General features: G+C 39.7%; 3 protein-coding genes across 14 annotated transcripts in view; 1 reads left to right on the forward strand and 2 right to left on the reverse strand.

Annotated features, from left to right (window-relative positions):
- The window catches only part of LOC105395576 (transcription elongation regulator 1), a 52,411-nt gene extending 41,258 nt beyond the window's left edge, over positions 1-11,153 (forward strand). For 6 of the 8 annotated variants that reach the window (XM_048629771.1, XM_048629776.1, XM_048629773.1 and 3 more), the window contains 3 exons: positions 59-248; positions 696-760; positions 1,456-1,947. In XM_048629771.1, the coding sequence (XP_048485728.1) occupies positions 59-248; positions 696-760; positions 1,456-1,833 (633 nt within the window). In that variant the 3' untranslated portion in view covers positions 1,834-1,947. Of the gene's footprint in view, positions 1-58; positions 249-695; positions 761-1,455; positions 1,948-9,468; positions 9,639-10,461; positions 10,606-11,029 lie in introns of those variants that run through there. The other 2 variants (XM_048629777.1, XR_007267687.1) reach the window with 2 other exon arrangements.
- On the reverse strand, positions 11,143-13,514 carry LOC105382054 (proline-rich protein 2). 2 transcript variants are annotated; one of them, XM_011551877.3, is made up of 2 exons: positions 13,227-13,514; positions 11,143-12,252 (listed from the first exon to the last, which is right to left on the reverse strand). In XM_011551877.3, exons 1-2 carry the CDS (start codon positions 13,342-13,344, stop codon positions 11,399-11,401), a joined length of 972 nt encoding a protein of 323 aa, XP_011550179.3. In that variant the 5' UTR covers positions 13,345-13,514; the 3' UTR covers positions 11,143-11,398. The 2 variants fall into 2 exon arrangements, with proteins under 2 accessions (XP_011550179.3, XP_048485736.1); XM_048629779.1 differs by lacking the exon at positions 11,143-12,252 and adding an exon at positions 12,377-12,816 and having other exon boundaries at positions 13,227-13,498.
- A 1,090-nt stretch (positions 13,515-14,604) lies between these two features.
- LOC105382084 (dnaJ homolog subfamily B member 12) lies at positions 14,605-25,134 on the reverse strand. Of its 4 annotated transcripts, none has more exons than XM_038110775.2 (6): positions 24,602-25,132; positions 23,293-23,402; positions 21,789-21,966; positions 20,578-20,786; positions 18,220-18,371; positions 14,605-16,039 (listed from the first exon to the last, which is right to left on the reverse strand). In XM_038110775.2, the coding sequence occupies exons 1-6, from the start codon at positions 24,933-24,935 to the stop codon at positions 15,955-15,957; spliced, it is 1,068 nt and encodes a 355-aa protein (XP_037966703.2). In that variant the 5' UTR covers positions 24,936-25,132; the 3' UTR covers positions 14,605-15,954. The 4 variants fall into 4 exon arrangements, with proteins under 4 accessions (XP_037966703.2, XP_037966702.2, XP_048485856.1 ...); XM_038110774.2 differs by having other exon boundaries at positions 21,774-21,966; XM_048629899.1 differs by lacking the exon at positions 14,605-16,039 and adding an exon at positions 17,600-17,618 and having other exon boundaries at positions 21,774-21,966.
- Positions 25,135-25,320: the final 186 nt, after the last annotated feature.

Genomic DNA, 25,320 nt, shown 5'->3' on the forward strand with positions numbered 1-25,320 from the left:
AAGCGGCTAAGCGAAACGGCGCCAAAACATTTTTCTGACGCATCCATTCTTTATTCAGGCGAAATTCGAGTTTAACTCGTTACTTCGGGAACACGGAGTGGACCGTCACTCCCGCTGGCTGGATGTGAAGAGGAGGATTGAGGATGACCCTCGGTATAGGGCCGTGGAGTCCAGTGCTGTCAGAGAAGACTATTTCAAGGATTTCACGAGGTCCCTGAAAGTGAAGGACGATAGGCGGAAAGAGAAAGGTGAGTTTATATGTATGTATATTACATGTATATGTAGTGGTGTTTAGTGCTTAAAATATAGTATCTGATAGCAGATCGATTATTTTGAAATCCCTATAACAGAGAATATAAAGAAACACTTGGAGAATAACTAAAGCTGAAGTCCATATTGATAAGATTTCGCAAACGGAGATCTGATACTAGTAATTTCTACAAATGACCTTAAAGAAACAGCTACCCAGCTTACATGGAATACCACGAATACCGGTCACAATAAGTCCATAATTATGTCCAAGAATTTCCAATAACCTACACAGTTAAAACGTCTTCTAGAATGGAAGCAAATTATTTCTTTACTTATTAATTTAAGTGCCTTTCGTGAGGTCTGTGTCCAGAAGTTGACTGCGATAGTTTGACTTCTACGACCACTAATAATGAAAAATAATAATAATGTTGTATTATTTACAGATAAAGAGAAGAATGGCAAAAAGGAGAAAGAGAAGAAAGATAAGAAAATCAAGAAAGTAAATGAGGTATGTTTTGCTTTACATTTAATTGTATTTTATACACCCACTCAGGGAGGAAAGTAAGTGGTAATTATTATAATATATTTTAAGTATAGACGATTTTGTTTTATGGTATGCGGTTTGTACTCCGGACGTTTAACACCAAACCGGCGGTGGTGCAAAAGGCGTATCGGTTTTTTTCAACAAACCTTAGACTGTCAAATCTGCGATGCTTTTAGCTGTGCCGTTTTCAAAACGTACCCTTTACTTTTGACTCGCGAAAAGTGCAGTGTAGTGATGCAAAGATGGCGGACTCAATGACGTCATAACATGGCGGGCGATGATGTCATAAGAGCGGTTAGAAGTCGGTTACCTCTTCGGACTACTGTCTTTTATGCGTAGAACGTGCCGTCAGTTTCTCACGTAGCTATCTATACACTTTAGTACCTTGTCTAACCTACAAACGGTCATTGAATTAATGAATTGACGGTTTGTGAGTGACAAGGTACAAAAGTATATAGCTGGTTTAGAAGCTGACTGTGATATTCGATGTAACAGTGGCGGTGTCATAGCAAAGCACCGCAGATATGACAGGCGACAATCCATGTTTACACATTTCACACGCATGTAAATGTAACAACTTTGAACGAACGCCCGGGTTCAGTGAACAGTGTCCGATGTAGGTCTGTAGACTTCTAACCGTCTCTTTTCCATCTTTGCAGAAGAGTGGGACGGAAGAGAAGCAGCCTACACCGCCGCCGGAGCAGTGGGCCGACATTATCGGTATACCAGAGAACCGACGCAGACAAGCCCAAGCGAAGAAACCTACTGAACTGCAACGACGTCTCATTGAAGATAAAAATCTCCCACTTATCAAAAGAAGAGTATCATTCTCTATACCTCAAGAGGAGCCACAACCGGAGATTTTATCGCCTAAAAGGTTGAGGTCGTCACGGTTCCCATCGCCAGCGGTGCAAGTCAAGCCGAGAGTGACAAAGACAGCGATAAAGATAATGGACAGGAGAAAGAACAGGACAAACGGGGAGCTGAGCCCGTCCGTCCGGGCTGCGACCCGGAAAAAGAAGACGGAGAAAGAATAGTGTTTGTACAACGTGTTTTTCAGACGCTGACCAGGGTAAAGTCCTTGACAGCCTGTAGGTTGAGGTGGTTTTGCGCAAGCGGGGTCGATTTGAGAGTCATATGCATACGTAATGTGTCATATTTATATATCATGTGTCTTCTGCATACATTCGTAGTCACCTAAAAACTTCTGCAAACATAATTTGTCATAAAATAGGTATCAATACATAATAATGTCATTTATTTGCATACTTCAATTGTCATTTAAAAACATCATCTTCCATCTGCATAAGCACATAATATGTCACCTGCATACATCAGTTCTCATTTTTGCCTATTTTTGCCTACACTGACATCTCTAACTGTCATGAGCATACACTATCTGTCATCTGCGCACATAATATGGCACTTGCATATCTTATATTTCATCTGCATGCTATATCTGTCATTTGAATGTTATCTGTTTCAACATAATGAGCGCTAGAGGCGCTGGTTTGTATTTGAAAACTAGATCGTTTGCGTAAAATATCCGAAACGTCACTACAGGCACGGGACGTTAGCTTAAACATTATTGGTTGTAGCGTTTTTAAAACACTTTGTTATGCGAGAGTGAGTGAGGGATTGCTATAGTGTTGTGTCAAAGACTTGGTTTTAGTGCGTAGTCCGGACCTATTGAGTTTGACGTAAAGGTAAAATAAGGAACTGTCAAATTAATAATAATGCGAAATGTAAATACTTGTACATAAGTATGAAATACAATAGTTCGTAAGTGTTACGTTTCATTATGTAAATATGACATGAGCAGCTTCATCATCACAACCCATCACGTCCCCACTGCTGGGGCACGGGTCTCCTTCCAATGAAGGAAGGGGTTAGGCCACTAGGCCCAACCGTGGACTACCACCATGCTGGCCTAGTGTGGGTTGGTGGACCCCAACGCAAGCAAGCTTGTTCAGAGAGAGTTGTCGGGTAAGTGGGCAACCCGACTGTCAGATGTTTTCAAATTTCCCGAAGACAGCTGACTAAGCTTTATGAGCAGGTTACTTTCAACTGGGTACACATAATTTATGCTATTTATGCTCACGACTGTAATCCCCGAAGGGGTAGTCAGAGGTGACTTGCAAGCGAGCTTTTTCGCAGATATTAAGTAGTCTGTATGTGTAAGTACATATTTAGAAAGTTATTAATGATAGGTACTTATTTACTTTACGATTACATAAGGTGTTAGATGTACATAATTTGAAATTAATCGTTGAAATCGATAGAAAGTCACTTTGACACATCCCTTTTCAATGTTCCGCCTATTTTAATCATTAATAGTATTATAAGACTAACATACGATAAGATGTCTGTCAGTTTGATTTATATTGATTTTTAAGAATTAATCTGTAAGTATTACCACAAAAACAGTTTAAACTTTTTCGTTCAATATTTGTCTATAGGCATAAATGTTGTATTTAAGCGTTACCTACAAACATATTTTGTGTGAGGTATCTAAATAGTTAGTGAATTATAAAATTGTACAATATAAAATATGTGTGTTTAGATAAATAATTACTACATAATGTATTATAGTACATTAAATTTTTTCATACTTGGCATAAAGGGTAAACAATCTTAGTGTGTCTTTTAAATAAATAAACTACAGCTAAAATAAATGGTTTCATTTCGTAAGTAGCCATTTTTTCTAGTTTGCATAGGTTCTTATGTTTTTTTTTAAAACCTAGTTTTTAAATTATTCAACACTTACATTGTTAACCGTTTATGCCAAGTGTGAAAAAATGCTGTATCACTTTAAAAAAGAGTCAAATTGTATCTGTTAGGTTAACGTTAGAAATAAATGTAATTTGACTTTTAAATATCATAGCAAAGGCATAGTAACATCTGTGTTTTTTGAGTAAGTACATAATTGTATTGATTATGTGACGCACAATAATGTTATAATTATAATATGATCCGCCTTATAAAGGTGAAATTCCTTCAATTGCCAGGTTAGTGTAAATTAATTATGCAAAAATGTGTTTAATACATAACTATGTACATAAACATATATATTTTTAATCCTTCCGGATATATTATTAGAAACGTATTTAAATTTTATTTGCGAACTGCTGCCTAAAAAAGCTTAAGTTAACGAATTACCTATCAATTGAGCTTTATATATAAGGCAGATTGTACAATAGGAGGCTACGTCCATAAAAAAAAATAAGTTTTTTTCTGATACAGTGATAATAAATATTTATTCAAGTTATGGCCCTTGTACCCATATTTGATAAACAATACGTACAAGGTGGAGTGTCGGTGCAAAAGAAACAATATCAGTATCATTCAATATGTGGGGACATCTCACACACGGCTATCCGACCCCAAGCTAGGCAGAGCCTGCATTATGGGTATCGGACAGCTGATACATCTACACAAATACATAGATATATATTAATTATAAATATCAACTACCCAAGATCCGAGAACAAATATCTGTCTACAAACAAATTTTTGCCCCAGCCGGGAATAGAACCCGGGACCTTCGACTTAGTAGCCAGGGTCACTAAGGCCCGGGTCTCCTATTTACTCCGTAGGTCGCGTCAAGTGTCACCGCCGTAGGCCGCGTCAATGCTCATTATATCTACGCGCCAACGTCGGCGTGTGAGGGAGACCGCATCAGTACATTTCTATAGTGAGCATCGTGACGCGGCCTACGGCGTGACGCTGGACGCGACCTACGGCATAAATAGGAGACCAAGGCCTAACCACTACACCAGTCCTCCGTCAACGTCTGGACAAATAAGTCCTCACTTAGCGAGCTCTTATTCTGAATAAATTCGGTAAGAAGACCATAGTTGTAGAAGTGAAGTGTTATTTGTTGATACCTTTCTTTTGCACTGACACTTGCTCGTATAATACTAATCTAAGTATGTAATTAATCTAACTCAAATTATGTACGTAATAATTATAATGTTGTATATTGTACCTGTGTATTACGAATCTTGGCTAATTTATATTAGACAAGGCTAGATCTGTGTTATAACATTTAAGGAGAAATTGTACATTTAATATAAACATTTCTTATATTCTACCTAGGTATGTAATTAATTTATTATTATATACTCACCAGGGTATTTAACTACTATAAATTTAATTCGGCAATTTTAAGGGAAATTTACTAAACGAAAATTTAAATGAGAAATTTTGCTGTTGGTAATGAGACTAATAAGTGTGCATAGAATTATAAACAAATTAAGAACTACGTGAATTTTAATAACAATACATTTTCACCTATCAGTGATGTCGATTCTGAAGGCACAAATTTAAATTTTAGTGCTGTCAAAACCTTAAATTTCTTTGTTTTAATTTAAATTCCATGGGTGCTTACATAGAGAATCGGGTTCCCTGTATCTACCTGTACCGGTAACCTGATTATGCGAAAGCGCTCACTCACGGAGCATTTCCCGGATTTTCAAATGTCATGAGCGCTTTCGCATAATTAGGTTACCGGTACAGGTAGATACAAGGAACCCGTTTCTCTATGTAAGCACCCTATGAATCATGAAACACCCAAGTTTTAGGTCGGTCCAAAAAGCTCTACATATAAGAATTTTGCTAACTATCCTTTTCTTATTGTTTTTGTTTTAAATGTAATGAAGTAAATCGTAATTTAAATAAATATAATCTAATACGATACGGTTAGTGGTTAAGAATAATACTATGTTGTGAGTAAGCGGTCGTTTTTCAATTGTCTGATAAACTTTTAACCTTCCGTCTGATATGAGACATAAGGCCCTGTTTCACAATGTCTGGTTAGCGGCTACCTGTAAGATAAAATACATGCTTTCACTCTTTGTAACTATTTTTTTGACAGTGACAGCATGTATTTTATCTCCCAGCTAGCCACTAACCAGACATTGTGAAACAGGGCCTAAAAGTTATCTATCTATTGAAAAATTGTACTCAACGTGTTTTGTATAGTTTTCCTGTGCTATGCACTATGTATTTAAGTTTGACATGTTACTTAATTTTAATTTGTTATTACATAATACACACACGCACTCACGCCTTGTACTAATGTACTCCCTTGCGGGGTAGGCAGAGGTGCATTGCTGCACCCACTTTTCGCCAGAGTGTTATGTTAGTCCCAATGTAATAGGGGGCGGGCCTATTGCCATTTTACGGGCACATCCAAGACCCGAGAACAAATATCTGTGTTTAAACAAATATCTGCCCCAGCCGGGAATCGAACCCGGGACCATCGGCTCAGTAGTCAGGGTCACTAACCACTACGCCATTCGGTCGTCTACATAATACATATTATTATTTTAACTCTACGTTTGTACTAACGTGATCGCCGTTTTTTAATGAGTTACTTAGTTATTAGTTGTTTTATATTTTAATTAGATAGGATCCATTTGTTATTATTTTTAATACATTGTTAATTTTAACTAACTTCCTTGTATATAATACTAAATCTAGTTAGTAAATAAATATAGCTTGTTTGTAAGTTTTAAATATAGTTTTTGCAACGTCATTGGAAAATAATTTTACTAATGATCCGAAAAAATTATGAAAACTTACACTCCTAAATGTCTAAATCTAGTCCATTTTTAAGAAATCTGTAAATATCACACATGTTTTGTATAATTATTAATTAATAATCTAATAGTAGCACAGGAAAAGTGGACAAAAACAATATTAATGTGACTGTATGTTAGATGTTTTTAAACTTTTTGTGAATAAACTATATTCTTGCAAAGTTAAAATGGTTTTTTTTTATTAGGGTTCCGTAGCCAAAATGGCAAAAACGGAACCCTTATAGTTTCGTCATGTCCGTCTGTCCGTCTGTCACAGCCGATTTACTCGGAAACTATAAGTACTACAGTGATGAAATTTGATGGGAATATGTGTTGTATGAACCGCTACAAAAATATGACACTAAATAGTAAAAAAAAGAATTGGGGGTGGGGCCCCCCATACATGTAACTGAGGGATGAAATTTTTTTTTTCGATGTACATACCCGTGTGGGGTATCAATGGAAAGGTCTTTTAAAATAATATAAAGTTTTCTAAAAAACATTTTTCTTAAAGTGAACGGTTTTTGAGATATCAGCTCTCAAAGTCGTAAAAAGTATGTCCCCCCCCCTCTATTTTTATAACTACGGGGTATAAAATTCTAAAAAAAATAGAGGTGATGCATGCTAATTAACTCTTTCAACGATTTTTGGTTTGATCAAAGTATCTCTTATAGTTTTTGAGATAGGTTGATTTAACTGTAATATTATATTTGCTGCTACGGAACCCTTTGTGCGCGAGCCCGACTCGCACTTGGCCGGTTTTTTTGAATATTATGTGCAAAATATCCTCAAACCATTCACAGATAGATATTAATTTGCTAAAAAAAAACAATTCCATTTATTTAAAACGCGTGTTAAAATGGTGAGCAATCTTAGCGTGTCTTTTTATTTGAATAAATTTGAAAACTCAGTTTTTAAATAAAACATGACTAAAACACACCAATTACATGTTGTTTTATGTTTTTAGGAAAAAAATATAGTAGGTATAACTACCTACCGCAGCAATAAATGTGAAATTCTATTCAAAGAATTAAAATAATACTGAATACGACGCGTCTGTTGCGTATATACGATGCCGACAGGTGGAGGCGAGCAGGACCCCAATTCTCGACCACTAGTCTTTAATGTCTACTGTCATGTCAGTGGCGCGACGACGTAACGCCTTGTAAAAAGACTAGTGATCGAGAATTGGGGACCCCTTCGGTTTCAGATTCATCATTTTATTCCACGTGCAATTTTACAAATGATGTGTACAGAGAACTAAAGTCACCAACATACGACTGGGTTGACGACATGCGAAAGGTGGCTGGTTATGATTGGATGCGGAAAGCTATAGATCGCATCCAGTGGTGTGCTTTGGGAGAGGCCTACGTCCAGCAGTGGACTGCTATAGGCTGATAATGAATTGTCAAGGTTGCTGGAGCGTCCAGTGCAATGCTGCACTGCAAGCAAGCTGCTTTTCGCTGTACACTTCTTTTACATGACATCTACCCTACCATAGCCTACTCTACCCTTCTTACCTTTTAAAACTTCCCAGGACTTCCACGAATATATATACCTATATATTTTTTTTTTTTAATCTTTATTTTAAGGGTTTGGTACACAAAGTGACCATGTCACCCTATTATAAACACATTACATATTTACTAATTAACTATTACAAACTTTCTCTTAAACGAATACCCGTAATTGCTAATTTATACAGTTCAATAGCCTCCCCCGACAAAGGGGAAGTCAGAGCACTATTGCATCCACCAAATTCCTTCAGGCTAGGGTACTTATACGTTATGTCTCTTCTTTGTGCCTCATTCCGGACACACTCCATCAATATGTGGTACACATCTTCTACCATGCCACACTCCATACAGTTAGGTGAGTGGGATTTTTTCATCAAAAAAGCAAATTTATTCAATGGAATGTGTCCGGAACGTAGCCTCATTGCTGTTACAATCAAACGTCTTGACAGATTAATGGAGTTACTATCGAACCACGGGTAACGAAGTGGGCTGCATTGAACCGTCTTATACCATATGCCTTTCTCTACCGATCTTCTATCGAAGTGCTCTTTCCATAACTTGTAGCATTCCTCTTTTAGTGTGTGTATATGATCTGAATACAGAGAGAGACAAGGCAATGGTAACCCATCTGACAATGCCTGTTTTGCTAATACGTCCACCTCTTCGTTACCCGTGATACCGACATGTGAAGGAATCCATTGGAGGACAATGTTTTTATTATTAAATCTCAGTTTCGCAATTGAGCTAATTATTATATAGGCTATCGGTATTCCTCGACAGATCGAGGTACACCGAGCCAAGTGTTGTAATGCACTCCTGGAGTCTGTTAATACAACAAACGAGTCGAAATCTATAGTTTCTATGTATGACAAACACTCCGAGATGGCTTGCAGTTCGGCATTCATTATTGATGTAGCGCAATCTATGCTAAATTTTACGCCAACTCTTATCTGAGGGTCCAGGAATGCACAACCGACATTGCTCCCTTCCTTCGATCCATCTGTGTACATCTTATAAAAACGTTCGTATTTAGTATGTAACATATAATTACACTTTTCCTTCATATATGCAGATGAAAGTGCTCTTTTAGACTGATCTATGTCTTCAACCCTCAGTCTGATAATATCATTTAAATCAATATTTGTTACCCAAGTGTCTAAGGTATACATTTCTAGAACGGGACTTGAATATATTGTGGTTTCACTAAAGATGTTATTAAGTTGCACTAAGATAGGTATTTTCTTTGTTGCCCTTCCACGAATATTTCAAGACAACTTTAGTCGTTCTCGTCGTAATAAATATTTACTGTGGGCCTTAGTGTAGGTTTTTCATTTCCGGATCCAGTGTAGCGCGAGTGTATCGCTAGGTGGCGACTCTCCCGCGCCATACAACACAAAACCCGCACTCTGTATCCTGATGCTAGAATATTTATTTACTGAGAGCTACTAACGTAAATCGGTTCGGTTTTAAGCAGATTAACAAAACCTCAATACATTTTTATTTATATAGAAGATAGATAGAGAATAATATAGTTTTACTGATACTGATAAACGTAATTCCAATGCCCCAACAGCCGCCAAAACCCAAGGTCCAGTACTCGGCGAAACAAGTCCAAGAGCTCAAAGTAGCTCTCCGGCAGCAGCTCCTCGAGACTCGGAGCATCACGCACCGCAGCCACGCGGCCGTCACCGGCAACCCGGAGGCGCGCAGGACCATGCATGCGCTGCTCATGCATGACCCCAGGTGAGACGGAGGCAATACTTAGGAGTACACTGTAGTAGTCATAGAGGGGTTGTAAAATGGTACAGTGCCTGGGCTGAAAGTGGAGCTCTGAGAGGCATTCTGAACAAGTTTTGTTCTATCTACGACTTTCGTAAATTTTCGCAACTATTATACCATTTTTGCAACACCCTGTAGAAAGTCTAGAAGTATACAAAAGACAAACAAAAAGCCTCCTCGAATGACGGATGTAAGTTTGTTGCCCGCTGGGCCGTCTGACGCTAATCTGACCAACCACTATTCTTTCACCACGGCGCGAGCATAGGATTCGATACTATTTTCGAATCTACACGAAGGGTCGCTTTTACCAAACGCTAAACGTATTATATCAAATTTTAAATACATTTTGTACCAAACTGACAGACTACTAAATACGTTTAGCGTTTGGTGAAATTCCACCTAACATGGAAAAAACAAATACCACTTTTGGAACTAACAAATTTGCCTTACATTTTGACAGTGACATTTGACGATACGCAACGAAAACGGAGGTTTCGAATCCTGTGCTCAGGCAACTAGCTTTTTTGTTTGACACAATAAGAAGATTGAAGAGACTCATTCTTCATAGTCGGGCGCTGAGACATAATAATATGAATGATTGCCCGAAGGATACACATGCATATTGTGTGAAACGCGCCCCAGCCAGATTAATACTGGGTGTCCTAGGGTATCGTTATCGTCATAACGAGTTGTGTCACTATCTTTTGGATCTGCATATTAACCCGAGACCTGTATAATCTACCTGTCTACGGAACTCCAGTATCTCACCCCACCAATTCCCTCACAGATACCAAGCGCTAAACGACCTCCCCGTGCAGCGGGAGCAGATCATCATGACGTACCTGGAGGAGCTGCAGCGGAAGGGCCCGCCGCCCCTCCCCACCATCTCCTAGCATTGGCGGCTGCACACCGTGTGGGGGCACCAGGGACGGTGAGGGCTTAGATTAATAATGTACGGATGAGATGGAGTGTTAGTGCAAAAACAAAGGAATCTGACAAAGTCTGATCTTTTAACAGCATTCGGATTTGATCACGCATGCGGATTCGATCACGCCCGCGGGATTGCCCCGCATGCGGTCTATTCTATTCTATTCTCTGTGGGGGTGTATGTACCTGCATCTGGCTCTCTCGAGTGGAACCTTTGTGCATGTCCCCAAGGTCTAAACTGCCTTCCTAAGCTTGGACCATTTCTTACCAGCATGATGGTGTGTCAGTGCAAAAACAAACTGACAAAGACCTACTCATCCAATTGATATGAGTTATCCCAAAAAGGGAAATTCTCTACCTACGTTAGTTACCCTTGCATCACTGATTAAATTTCACCCTGTATTTACCTACTATTTCTTTATTTGCAGGTGAGCCCCGTAATTGCACCAAAAAGGACTAGAGTCCAGAATCAAAATGTACATACATATTTAAGTATTTTGAACAAGTTGTTGCTAAGTAAATGAAATGAATAAAAATCATGTTTTTATAGAGTATCGTGGTTTTATTTGGACATTCAGGTAAATTCTACAACAACGGCTGTAGTAAACAATAACATAGGCATATTTGTATGACTTAAAAGTAGAGTAAGACGATGGAAAGGGTTTTTTCAAATATGCTGCTGATAGATACATCGTGGGCGGCTATTTTAGGAGTACCTAACGCTTCCTGCCAGGGTCGTTAAAGTTTCCAAATGAGAAAAGGCCGGGTTTAAAAGTCTCTAACTTTCTACTAGTAGACTAGCTTTTGATCGATTCGGAGGCGTATGAATTTTGTCGACCGCCTTTGACATTATTATTCGGGGTATGACTGGTTTTGTGTAATATTTTATCGGGTTCCGCTTCCGTCGCACCGGTCGACATAAACCGTTTCGGCGACGAATCCGACGGCGACGGCGGCTGTTCCAAATTATTGAACGAAAAGAATTTCGAAATCCCGCTTTTGCTTTCCTTGTCCTTCGCCTTTAAAGATTCAGACGCTGATTGCTCCTTGCTGGGGTAATCGGGTTTTTTGACCCGAGCCGCTAGCGGAGACGATTCTATTATGTCTTTAGGGGGCGCCGTGCCAAAGGGAGGGAACGGCGCTTGTTTGGCACCCATCGACGGTGAACCCGCAACCCCTGATGTTGCCAACGGGGTCGCAGCGCCTAAACCCCCCGGGCACATGCAAGCCGTTGCCGGCATTTTTTCAGCGGGGGGCTGCGGCGCGGGGCAGGGGCAGGGCTCCGCCGTCACCGGCCCACAAGGCGCACACGCCGACTGATGATACGGCCCGCAATACCACCAGCCGTAAGGGTAGTAGAAGTACCCAGTCATGTATTGGACGCATTTGGGAGGGCAATGGCACGGCGGGGGTAGACACGTGCCGGGGCAGTCGGGCGGGGTTGTGGGCGGGTTCGCTGATGAGCACGGGTTTTTATCAGATTTTGACGCGCCTTTGTTTTTGTTTTTGCCGCCGTTTTTGTCGTTGCGGTGTCGGGATTGGAGGAGGTTTGTGGACTGTGATTGGAGGAGAGGGCGGCGTGATGGCGTCGTGGCGCGGTTGGTGAAGCTGCGGCTCGTACGAAGGTGGCCTGGGGGCTGACTGGTGTTGGCTGGAATGGAAGTGGAAACGGAAATCAGATACGGAAAATTGGAGCCAACTAACGTGTAGGTATGACATCTAATCATTTTTTTCATGAGAAATCTAAATTCTCTTATACAAATAAACTAAAAAGGTATTGTTAGCACCAAGTTTTATTCAAAGAAAACACTGTTCATAATCTTAAACAAGTCATAAGAGTATCCAAAACAATTTCACTTATTATCATTTTTAACATGTGGGTCACTTTTGCCCTTCTTTACTTCAACGTCAAACTCTTTTGGTGGTCGCTCTGGGGCATTCGGCCCATTCGGGGCCGGAACAGGATACGGCCCAAACGGGTTATACGGCCCGGCTGGGTACGGGCCGGCTGGGCCACACGGGGTCGGAGGGCCGTGTATTGGCCCAGTGGGGTTGCCGGGGTTGATTGGCCCGTACGGCGGAATGGGGGCAACTGGGGCCATCCCGCCACAGTTAGGGCAGATTTGGCCTGAAAAACCCGATGCCATGCCATGGGGTTTCCCCTCCTTGCCATCATGTTTCTTCTCTGAGTAATGGCAGGTTTGTTGCCGGCGCACTGCAAAGGACATCCAAGCTATTAGATCATGCTTGCTGAGTAAGTTATAGGTACTACATGTATACATACATTTTTAAAAGCCAACTGGCAATTTTATTTGTTGGCTTGTATTTTTGCATTGGAATAAGTAGCCTGGATGTCCTTTAGTGGTAAGTATTCTACAAAAATCACTGGATGGGAATGGGTAGGTACTATCTACATACCTACCTATAGCTATTAATTTGATAGAAATACTTCAGTCTGACATTCCTTTGTTATCCCTAAAGGCAAGTATGTGCAAATAATATGAACCCTACCCATTGAAAGTTAAATAAACTAATTACCAAATTACTTAATAGAAGAAACTAACTAAGTACCAAATTAATGGGATCTACTTTCTGTAAAAACTAAACTAGTTAATCGCCACTTACCCAATGGAATCGAATTCAGGTAATTCTCCTTTCCTTGTGCAGCTAAAAGCCCACCTTTCGCGCTTTTGTTCATCACAACATTCTTTAGAACTAAAGATCTCTTCATCACCGACGCCATTATGTCAATATTGCTTTTGCTGTACAGGGAATTTAGATTAATGTGTGAAAACTTTATAATTTAGTCATTTTGGTGAAAGAAATTAGTTTTTCATTTTTGGTGAAAACGCATGACACTGACAGTTTTACTATTTTTCAAATGAATGACATGTTTTTGTTCTTTCTAGTTTGTGTTCTTCTATGGTTCTTTCAGCATATTTTCGGCCTGTGGTATGAACTCAGAATATTTTTTCGGTATTTTTAATTTTCGGAGCATAAATGAAATAGTTAATTTTAGATAATTCCATCATAAACGCACATTGCTAGTGTTAAACTTAAAGTACTTCTTTGGCAGGAGGCAAGGCAGACCTAGTATTATTAGTACTTACCTTTACCTTCTTCTAAAGATGTGTACAGACCGGCCAAACGAACGGGTATCGTCTTAGACTTAGTATTACGCCAGTATATACTAAGTCTATGGGTATCGTTGACCTTCGTTGCTGCAATCTGCCCTGTATTATGTATGATAAATATCCATCGTTGGACGTTCGTTGGCCGTTCGTTGGGCCGGTCTGTACGCAGCTTTATACATATACATGGCCGTCGTTGGGCAGTAGCCCACCAAGTTAAAACCCACCTATGCCCACCAACTTGGTTGGACAATCCTACCCAATTTATTGGGACCCAAAATTAACAACACCCATACAATTCTACTATACTTTATATTTATTTTTAAATAAGTGACGGTTACTTAAAACAATCATAGTTATAATAGTAAAAACAATTTTATAAAGCAATATACACACGCACAATAACAATAATAGTATAACATTTTAGGATAAATATGTTTTTTTACATACAGTGCATTTATAGTGCCACAAACTTATCTGTTCCGGTGAGAGCGAACTAAATTGGTCCATACCTCATTACTTACTGTACTAATGAATTTCATATTGACATAGATTATATGGACCAATTTAGTTCGCTCTCACCGGAACAGATAAGTTTGTGGCACTATACTTAATTTAATCCAAAGTAATAACTTGTCTACGTCGGGTCAAATAAGTTGGTCTAGCCTATTTGGTGTTTTTTTTTTTTATTTTAAAGTATTGCTGATATTAAAGTAAACTACCTTATAAGTAAATTTAGATAAAGAAGACCCGTGAAGCCGAACCATTTTTAACCGACTTCGAAAAAAGGAGGAGGTTCTCAATTCGTCTGTATGTATGTTGTTATCTTATTTTTTTATCAAATTTGATTTAACACTTTTCACATGTCTTCCATTCTATCTTAAAGCTTCCTGAAATAAATTAATTTATTAAACTTACTGTTTATATTTTCCTTTCAAAATTAATAACCAGTTGATAACTTTAAAGGTTGGAATAGTACTCTCTTAAATGTTGTGGATATTTGTCGTTGTATCAATTTGTGAATATTGAGGATAAAAAACATTTAAATATTCAGTTATATTTTTTAAGAAATGGTGCGGGTTTAGTGTGATTGGTGCAAAAATCTGACTACAACAACATCCCCTTTTAATTTCCTAAAATTAGTATTTATTTAAACAACCTTTTATCTTTGCATAATGTTTTCCACTAGGAACCAAAAATGCCAGAGGTTGTCATATAAATACCTACCCACATACAATATCAACGCTACATAATATACTTACATGTATTTTTTCTATCTATACTGATTCTAGAAACATGGTAAACACAAAAAACTTGCTTCCACATACTTTCATTTTGAGATAAGTAAATGCTTCTCTCTCCATAACTTTTTTTAAAAGAAAAGGTAAATAGTTTTGTCCCATATTCGTATGTTTTAATATATAAATTTTCCTACTTTTATATACAGCAATATTATATAGGTTATACGCAGTCCGCAGATACTACATAGTATATGTAGTTTAAAATGCAATGAACACTTCATTCTTTAAGGGCGACTTGCACCACTAATTTAAACGAAATTAAATCTATTGCTCTCTTGTTTAGTTAGTATACTGTCAAAGCAAGAATTTCGTTTAAATGTTTGGTGCAAATCACTATAAATAACGTTAGCGTCTTGTATAATTCAAAAATGAATGAATCAACTTTTACATAAATACTTTTTGTAAATAAAAACATTGTTTTCTATTCATTTAGCATTTTAAAATCAAATTGTGATTTTGCTTGTTGAAAATTGAACGTCTGTACCTCGACCATAAAGTTCAATTTTAGGTGCAGTGCTAATACTACGTTTGAAAAAAAATTGTGTCTGTTTCAGTAAGATTAAAACATATCTGTTTGATAAAAAAAACATGCTGTCACTGCCTAAAACACAACTTCAGACTGAGTACAGTGCGACAAACTTATCTGTTCCGGTGAAATCGAACTAAATTGATTCATATCTCTTTACTTACTTATAAATTATAAGTATATGAATATATATTAGATGGGTTTATTAAAACCGCAAGGGCGAATTACCACTTTGATTTGAGCAAACTTAAAATCTCATAGAGTGAAAAAATATTAGACATTTATGGGAGCTGTCACCGGAACAGATAAGTTTGTGGCACTGTAAGAATGAATTTTATCCCGCAGATAACATTTATCCAGACATAAATTAGGTTTATGACGATTTAGTTTCGCGATTATCGATGGAAACTCTGCAGCTTCTCGCAAGATGGCGTCCGCAGCTTCTGCGCCTCCGACAGCTGGCGCGAGTCGCCGAAGTTTCTGCAAATAAACACATCACATTGAACAGATGCAAAAAAGGGTAGTAAGATGAAAGATAGGGTCTTGTGTGAATTTAGGGATAAAAGTAGGCATTTTCAAATCTTGCATGTCACTAGTCTTTGTGTCAAACGCTGAGTTGCAGAAAGAAACTTTAAGCTAATGTCGGCTTTAAATATATTGCTGCCTAGCTTTGACAGTATACGGAGAGACAGCATAGATTTATTACCGACATTAGCTTAATGTTCCTTTCTGCAACTCCGCATTCACCTAGCTTACTCAAATATACACACATTCCACACATACACACATACACACAACATAACACAACCCATCCTAATTAATTTACCTCGCGTTCGTGACTGAGGTCACAACACTAAGGGCCAGCTGAAAACCAGCGCTGTGGCCTCTCTGGCCATAGCACACGCTGAGCTGGTGCCTTTTTGACGCTCTGGACAGCAACCTTGTTTGTTTATATTGTATTATTTTCTGTTTTTTCATATATATTTTTTGTAGTATTCTTTTGTTCTTTTTGTTTCTGTTTTTATTGTTCAGTGTGTCAAATAAATGTTTCTTTCTTTCTTTCTTTCTTTCATTTGTGTCAAACTGTTTGTGGACCAATATAATAATATCCCCCTATCCAGCCTCCGTCCATCCGTCCATTCATCTATCCGTCCAGTCCCTACTATTCATCCATACTCACACATATTTACAACATAAGTATCATCAACAGTATCGCCCGTCTCGCTTTACTATATCTGTCTTGCTCATTCCTAATACTATAAGTAGGATCAGTAGTATATCTGTCTCGCTCTCACCTCGCCTTCCACGTCATGCTGTCCTTGTAGTTCTTCTCTCTCTGGCACGCGTGCCGCAGCCCCACCAGGTATTCCTCCTCGATGGCCGCCTCCAACCGACGTAGGGAACCCTGGTACTCCGTGCGTCTATACATCTAGCTATCTGTCTTCCATCCATCTATGTAGGTACCCATGCTCCATCTGTCTATACCAGCTAAGATTCTTTCCATCTATCAACTCCGATTTTTGGTCCTACGATCCTAACATCTATCTATTCTAACATCCATCCGTCTATGCATTAATCTATCGATCCATGTATCCTTCTATCAATTCATCCAGCTTAAAAAACAATCCATCTATCCGCTCCAATGTTCATCCTTCGATCCTAACATCTATCTATTCATGCATTTTTCATCTATTCATTTCATTAATTACTTTTTTTCTTTCTTTCTTCCTAAAAATCTATTTATATCTACAATTTTGATCCTTCGATCCTAACATTCTATACATGCATCATTCATCTTTCTATGCATCCTTTCATGCATTAATCCACCCATGCATTTGTACAATCCGTCTATCGATTTAGCCATTTAACTGTCTATCTCTCTATCCATATGGATACAGGAGCGTTTTTACTCCCGTTCCTAATAATAAAGTAAGTTGGATCAGTACATAGTATCTTATGTCTCGCTCGCTCACCTCGCCTTCTCACATCCATACCGTTCTTAGTAATTATCATGAACAGTATCGTCTGTCTCGCTCTACTACATCTGTCTCGCTCTCACCTCGCCTTCCACGTCATGCTGTCCTTGTAGTTCTTCTCTCTCTGGCACGCGTGCCGCAGCCCCACCAGGTATTCCTCCTCGATGGCCGCCTCCAGCCGACGTAGGGAACCCTGGTACTCCGTGCGTCTATACATCTAGCTATCTGTCTTCCATCCATCTATATACCCATGGTCTATCTCTCTATACCAGCTCAGATTCATTCCATCTATCTACTCCGATTTTTGGTCCTTCGATCCTTACATCTATCCATTCATGCATCCTCTATCTATCCATACATCCGTCTATCTATTGCCAGTTTCAATAACTCTATCTATTGCCAGTTTCAAAAACTCTATCGATAGCTGACAGTTAAGTAACTACAATTTTGACAGAACGCAACTTTTTATGTGTAAATATCGTATTCGATAGTAACGGTCAGCTGTCGATAGATAGAGTATTGAAACTGGCAGCTATTCATCATTCTACCTATCAAGCCATGTATCTATATACCCATCTATTCGTCCTACATCCAGTCCATCCTCCTATCCGTACATACCTAAAAACGCTCCCATTCCTCATAACATAGAAAGCAGAATTAGTAGTATATCTGTCTCGCTCTCACCTCGCCTTCCACGTCATGCTGTCCTTGTAGTTCTTCTCTCTCTGGCACGCGTGCCGCAGCCCCACCAGGTATTCCTCCTCGATGGCCGCCTCCAGCCGACGTAGGGAACCCTGGTACTCCGTGTGGAAGTTTTCCTTCACGTAGTATGGAACCTGGGGAAGAAAATTTGATTCAAGACAATGCAAGATAACGGTTGGTAAAAGGGCCGCTAGATGGCGCTATGAAATTTGTTGTGACATTATCCGTTAGATGGCACTTAACGCTTGTTGTAGAAGTTGGCACAGGAACCCCTAAATAGTGTTTAAAGTGTTGTTAATTTTGATGAAGCGGCTGCTTGATGAGTGTGTTGACACAATACATAAATATTATTATATGGAATGTGTTATAGAGCAGGCGACGTAAGGAACCCTGGTACTACGTGTGGAAGTTTTCTTTAACGTAGTACGGAACCTGAAGGGAGAGAAGTTGGTTAGAAGGTTTGATAGATGGTGCTAGGTTGGCAAGATAACGGTAATAGGTTCGCTGGATGGCGGTAGAAAATGTATTTTTAAGTTGTTGACAATATCTGTCACCGTAGATACAGGGAATCCTGTTACTCAGTGTGAAAGTTTTCCTTCATGTAGTAAGTTTTGTTCATGTAGTATGGAACCTGCAGAAAATTCAATTGAAAAACTGCACGATAACGGTTGGTAAAAGTTGTAGAAGTCAGTTAAAGCTTTTGCTGGATGCCGCTAGGTAGGCAAGACAACAGTTGGTAAAAAGGTCCGCAAGATGGTGCGCTAATAATGCGCTGGCTTATTGGTGCTATAGTTTGTTAAGAGTTTCAGTAGTTACCACAAAGTTCGCTAGATGGCAGTTTAGAGTGCTATAGAAGTTGCTGTTAGACGGAGCTATTGTATTGTTTGTATTCTTAATCCCCTCGTAATGACAGCGTGATTGTTTCATCTGTAATATATTATGAATGAAGATGGAATAACGAATAAAAGGACTGAGCGAACGAATGAATCAGCCATCGGAAGAAACGTTCTTAAAGACCAACAAACGAATCTCGAATAAAGAATGAAAATGCTCTTTTTCTGCTTTCTGATCTTGCGAACCTTACAAATAACGAATGTAGGCTTTCAGAACGAACGATTGGGATTGGGACCAAAGGAAGAATGTATCTTGAATGTAGCTTGCAGAACGAACGAATGAATCTTGAAAAACAAACGAATGGCATCTATAAACGGAAAGAAACGCACTAAAGAACGAATGACACAAAACCCTCCTTTTTGCCCTCGTACCTTGAGGTGGTTGGTCTCCCTCGGCACGGGGTGCTTGGAGCTCGGCGCCAGGCTGAACACGGGCTCGCTGATGAAGAAGCCGCTCATCATGGACAGCAGCACCAGCACCGCCACCGGCAGCAGCTGCAGCAGGCTGCCGTGCGTCTCGCGGCGCCCGCTAGGTGGCGCTGTGTGTGCTGTCTACATACGAGCTGAGGTGGGGGGTTTAGGGGATGGGTGCGGCGCTTTTAGAGCTAACGAATAGCGCTTTTAGAGCGAACGAATAGTACTTTTAGAGCGAACGAATAGCGCTTTTAGAGCGAACGAATGAAGTTTTTAGAGCGCTTTTAGAGCGAACGAAAAGCGCTTTTAGAGCGAACGAATGGCGCTTTAAGAGCGATAAATGGCTCTTTTAGAACGAACGGCGCTTTTATAACGAACGAATGGCGCTTTTAGAGAGACAAATAGCGCTATAAAGCCAGAGATGGCGCTATAAAGCGACAAATGGCGCTTTTATAACGAACGAATGGCGCTTTTTAGAGCGCTTTAAGAACGAACGAATGGCGCTTAAAGAACGAATGACACCATTCCCCCTCCTACCTTGAGGTGGTTGGTCTCCCTCGGCACGGGGTGCTTGGAGCTCGGCGCCAGGCTGAACACGGGCTCGCTGATGAAGAAGCCGCTCATCATGGACAGCAGCACCAGCACCGCCACCGGCAGCAGCTGCAGCAGGCTGCCGTGCGTCTCGCGGCGCCCGCTAGGTGGCGCTGTGTGTGCTGTCTACATACGAGCCGAGGTGGGGGGTTTAGGGGATGGGGGAGGAGCTTTTAGGGCGAATGGCGCTTTTAGAGCGATCGAATGGCGCTTTTAGAGCGAACAATGGCGCTTTTAGAGCGAATGTTCCTTTTAGATTGAACGAATGGCGCTTTTAGAGCGATTTTCCCTTTTAGATTGGACGAATGGCGCTAAAAGAACGAGCGAATTGCGCTTTTAGAGCGCTTTAAGAACGCATGGCGCGATTTTAGAAGGAACTAATCGCGCTTTAAGAACGAACGAATGGCTCTTTTAGAACGAATGTCACTATCCCCCCTCCTACCTTGAGGTGGTTGGTCTCCCTCGGCACGGGGTGCTTGGAGCTCGGCGCCAGGCTGAACACGGGCTCGCTGATGAAGAAGCCGCTCATCATGGACAGCAGCACCAGCACCGCCACCGGCAGCAGCTGCAGCAGGCTGCCGTGCGTCTCGCGGCCCTCGGGCTCGCGCGCGCGCCGCCGGTGGTACACGTTGCCGCCGCCGCCGGGGAACGCTGGGGACGGGGGGCGTGATAGTAATAATAGATTTATAATAATAATATGTGGGGATATTGAATTTCACACACGGCCAAACGAACCCAAACTAGAGAGCCTGTAGCCTCTAGTATGGGTACCGGACAGCTCATATAAAGGTGTTGTAAAAAGGGTATACATACTAAGCCGAAAGGCGCTGACGCCATTATGAACAACTTTTGTATTACGACTTTTGGAAATTTGCGAAAAAACAATCCCGTTTCTTTTTTCTTTTTTTTTTAGTATAGCCCTTTTGCGACACCTGTAGATTAATGTTGTCAAACGGGCCTCTATATGTTGGCTTCGGCCCCTTCGGCCTTCCAAATGCCTGGGACCCCATGGTGCAGAGATGGTAAAGACACAACATAATTATACAAAGAGCACAAATATCTGCTACGGCCAGGAATCGAACCTGGGACCTTTGGCTTAGCAGTCAGGACCGCTAGCCACTACACCATTCGGTTTGACGTAATGGAGATAGGTATATTCGAACGCACAGGTCTTGTGTTCGGTACTCGGTAAGTACTAGATTTTTGTTGTCGAAAGCAACATTATCAGTAAATCTCAATTAGCCATAAAACAAAAAATATCATTTGGTTTATTTTTTTCATTATGTCAAAAGTTTTGTTACGACGGAGGAGCCACTTTGTTGTAACGAATGGCATTCATCAAAATGAGTGACTCGAATGGTTGCTAATCTGGCTAATCTTTTCACCACAATGACAAATACTAGTCCAAGTCTAGCGTTTGTAACAGACAGAATCAGAAGTAGGACAACATCAGCCATGAATACAAACTCTGGACATAGGCCTCTGCCAAGGTTTCACATACTGGGATATCAGACAGTTAAAAATCCATTGTTTTTGGTTTTTGGTGTACCAATGAGTCTTCAGTGGTTAACTATCGGATCTAATACCTCAAAAAACAAACCATGCAAACACTACAAGTAATAGAAAATGGACATTTACCAAAGACATTTGTACCTGTAGCCCCAAAGAACATGTTGAACAGTTCCTCAGCCGTCATGTCGGATTCGAACCCGCGAGCGTAGTACTGATGATGCGTGTGTCCAGTCGTCTGGTGCGACGGCTCTTCGCCACGCACGTCGTATTGCTTGCGCTTCTCAGGGTCGGTTAGGACCGCGGCCGCGTTGCCTATGGCCTGGGGGTAAGGGGGGTTTTTAAAGTGAAGTTCTGTGGCATTTAGGCTGCGTTCCAGATCTGATTCTGAACGGTTCATTAACAGTCGATTGTCTCGTGATTAAGTAAGTTATCGTTCTATTGGCGAGACAATCGACTGTCGATGAACCGTTCAGAATCTGTTAATTATATGTTTCCGCCTTTAAACTAAAAGTACTGGCAACGCCATCTGTTGGTCAGATATACGCAACAACATTCAATAAAGGAAACTGTGTTCTGTGTGTGTGTGTGTGTGTTTGTTGGTCTTTTACGGAAAAACTAATGAACGGATTTGGATAAAATTGGGTATGAAGATGCAGGAAGCTGACAACAATAATATAGCCTACTCATTATTTCGATCTCTCAGTCAAAAGCTAGAAGCCATATTACCAGGGGTAGGCAAAGGTGAATTTCTGCACTCAGTGTAAATATTTGTTCAAATATAGTTAAGTTAACAGTTTGTAGGAATGACTGTATTATACAAAGGTATACAGTAATAAATAATTAGTTAATGAGCATCCCACATTATAAATTAGTGATACCTACCTGTTTTATACTCTTTGTGTGTAGGTATTCCATTGGCATTCATTTAAATAAGTTAACTGATTATAGTCTATTTTTCAACTTAGTACCAAAATGTTTTTTACTGTGTTGCTATTGGTCCACGTAATCAACATAAAGCTTTGAACAAAAGTGTTGTCCCCACTCCTAACAATGAGAGATTCCACAATTGCACATATTTAGCACAACATCCTCAAAAACCATATCAATGCCAATTGAATTATGAATGTTTACCATCTTTCTGAGAAATTTCCAAATGTTGTACATTGTATGACTTCACTACCTAATTTACAGTCCAACCATAAAGTCGTGAAAACGGAAGTGGGTCCTAACTAATAGTTTAAGACCGTATTTAATTGATCTGTTAGATTTATTAAAGGACAAATCCATTAGAAATCCATAATCAATCAGTATTTTATTTTTAAAATGTATGTAAAAGTAAGTAAATAACTGACGATCATAAAAAGTCTTAGCAAAATCGCACTCTTTGTTGTCAGGACATTATAATTTGACTGACTATACATTTTAATGACTATGAGGCAAAAATATATATTTTTATGATCTAGAATCTAGATGTGCAGGATACCTGACAGATTTAGTCATCATTCTGCAGGATCTTGCAAAAGTGCTATAAATACTAAGCCAAAGGAGGTCTCAGGAGGTCAACCTAAATAACTTTTGTTCTAAAACTTAGGAAATTTGCGAAAAAAAATCTAGTTTCCCCAATCCACCCTGCATAAAGACTTACCTTGAAAGCCTCCGCAGCCCCGGGCGCGTGGTTCTTGTCCGGATGCAGCTGCAGCGCCAGCTTCTTGTATGCCTTCTTGATGTCTGAGTCTGTGGCCTCCTTCGACACCCCTGGGGACATTGATGAGGGTTATGTCAGCTTGTAATGCTGTGTTTTAATATTAATATAAAATATAAATAAATACAATTTGCAATTTGTTCTTTGACAGAGAGGGACAAAACAGTTCAATAGCTAAATGTCCTGTAAATTTTCTATGAATGGTGTTAGACTTTTAGGCCCGTAGTAGTAGAAAGTTTTAGAATAGCACTTCTGCATAGATTTAGAATTTCTAGATATGTTAACCCACCAAACTGCAGTTCAGACCTTGGGAATATGCACTCCATTCCATTAGTGAGATTCAGGTGCAGGTACTTACACCCCCACAGAGAATAGAATAGAAAGGTGAGTATGAAAAGACCCTTGTATGTATGTCCAGCTACCCAGACCAGGTCTAGTGTTTGTCACCAAATTAATAAGAAAAAGAAGAACAGGAAGATGAGAACATTATTTTATAGTGGGTTTCTATGTTGCCTGTTGCAATTGCAAATTTGAAACACCAAAAGGTCAAACTACAGCTAAAAAAATCCTAAATGTTTATTATTTAAACATGATAGTTAATATATGTAGGTACATAATAGTTATTTATATTTATTTATTTTTAGCTTAGAACTTAATATGTTAGGTTATAGTTAGATATGTTTATTTAAATTTGGATTAGGTTACACTTGATTGTCTCTGTGTATACAGTAGTTTTATTTAATTTTAAGAGTTATAGGCTTACTTTTATTTCCACACCATAAAGGTTGACTGGAAGAAATCGCGTTTAGGCGATAAGTCCGCCTTTGTATATATATACTTGTATTGTTCTTTCTTGTACTTGTTAACTTTTTCTTTAAACTGTGTAATTTGTGTATACATACAATAAAGTGTTTAAATAAATAAATAAATATTTTGGTACATATCACAGGTGAGATTTTAACTTACATCTCTGTCCATAATATCACCAATATTAAATATTCTTAACAAACCCGAATCAAATGTATAAAAATACAGTTCTTCAATAACTTTGGAATCCATGAATAGATGGAAAAAACTAAACAATGTAAGATTGGCAAAACAAACTCACTGAATTCACAGTAAAACATATTAATGAGACGAGGTAAAACATTGACCTATCTTTCTTCAAACAACCACAAGGCCTTCTACCTACCACGTAAAAAGTGACCTTGTGTAAAAACTCAATCAAATTAAACAAATGTCACAAACTCACCGAGGATTTCATAATAATCTTTGCACTTTGTCTTGATGCGTCGGACCGCCTCCAGCTGCTCCGTGGTGTACTCGCGCTGCTGCGGCTGGTGCGCAGGGGGCTTCCGCTTGCGAACATCGTCACCGCTGGGGCTGCTCGGAGGAGTCTTGTTCGGAGTCCCCGTAGACGGACCTGCGGCCTTCACCCGCGCCAACAGCTCCTTAGCACGAGCTGTCGGGTACAGCCGCTCAGCCTTCAACAGGAATCGCTCGGCCTTCTCGGCGTTTCCAGAAGAAAATGCAGCCTGAGCTATGTCTATGCATTTCTCTGCTTCGTCCTTGTTCCCTTCGATCATTTTGCAGTCTCAGCTAAAGGATCGCGGGTGATGAACGCACGCACTCTAAAGAAAATCACACGTGTAAATACTACAGTGGTTGTTGCGCAAATTGGATTATTGTAAATAGAATTATTTTTGATTAATCATTTCTCTAATTTACTACGATGAAAAATTCTACGAGTTCGATTGAGACACAGATAAAAAATTGTGACACTTGGTGACAGCGATGAAATGTCATGTCAATGTTAGTCTGTGATTTGACCTAGGTCGTGTTGCGTAGGAAACTAATTGTTTTTTCATGCATACCTAAATGAAGCTTAAATGGCATATTTTTATATAGAAAATTTATAATTATTCTTTAAATACTGTAGCTGTAGATATTTTACCTGCCTTTGCTGTTCGG

Source organism: Plutella xylostella, chromosome 24 (genome assembly GCF_932276165.1).
Source record: "Plutella xylostella chromosome 24, ilPluXylo3.1, whole genome shotgun sequence".
NCBI lineage: Eukaryota > Metazoa > Arthropoda > Insecta > Lepidoptera > Plutellidae > Plutella > Plutella xylostella.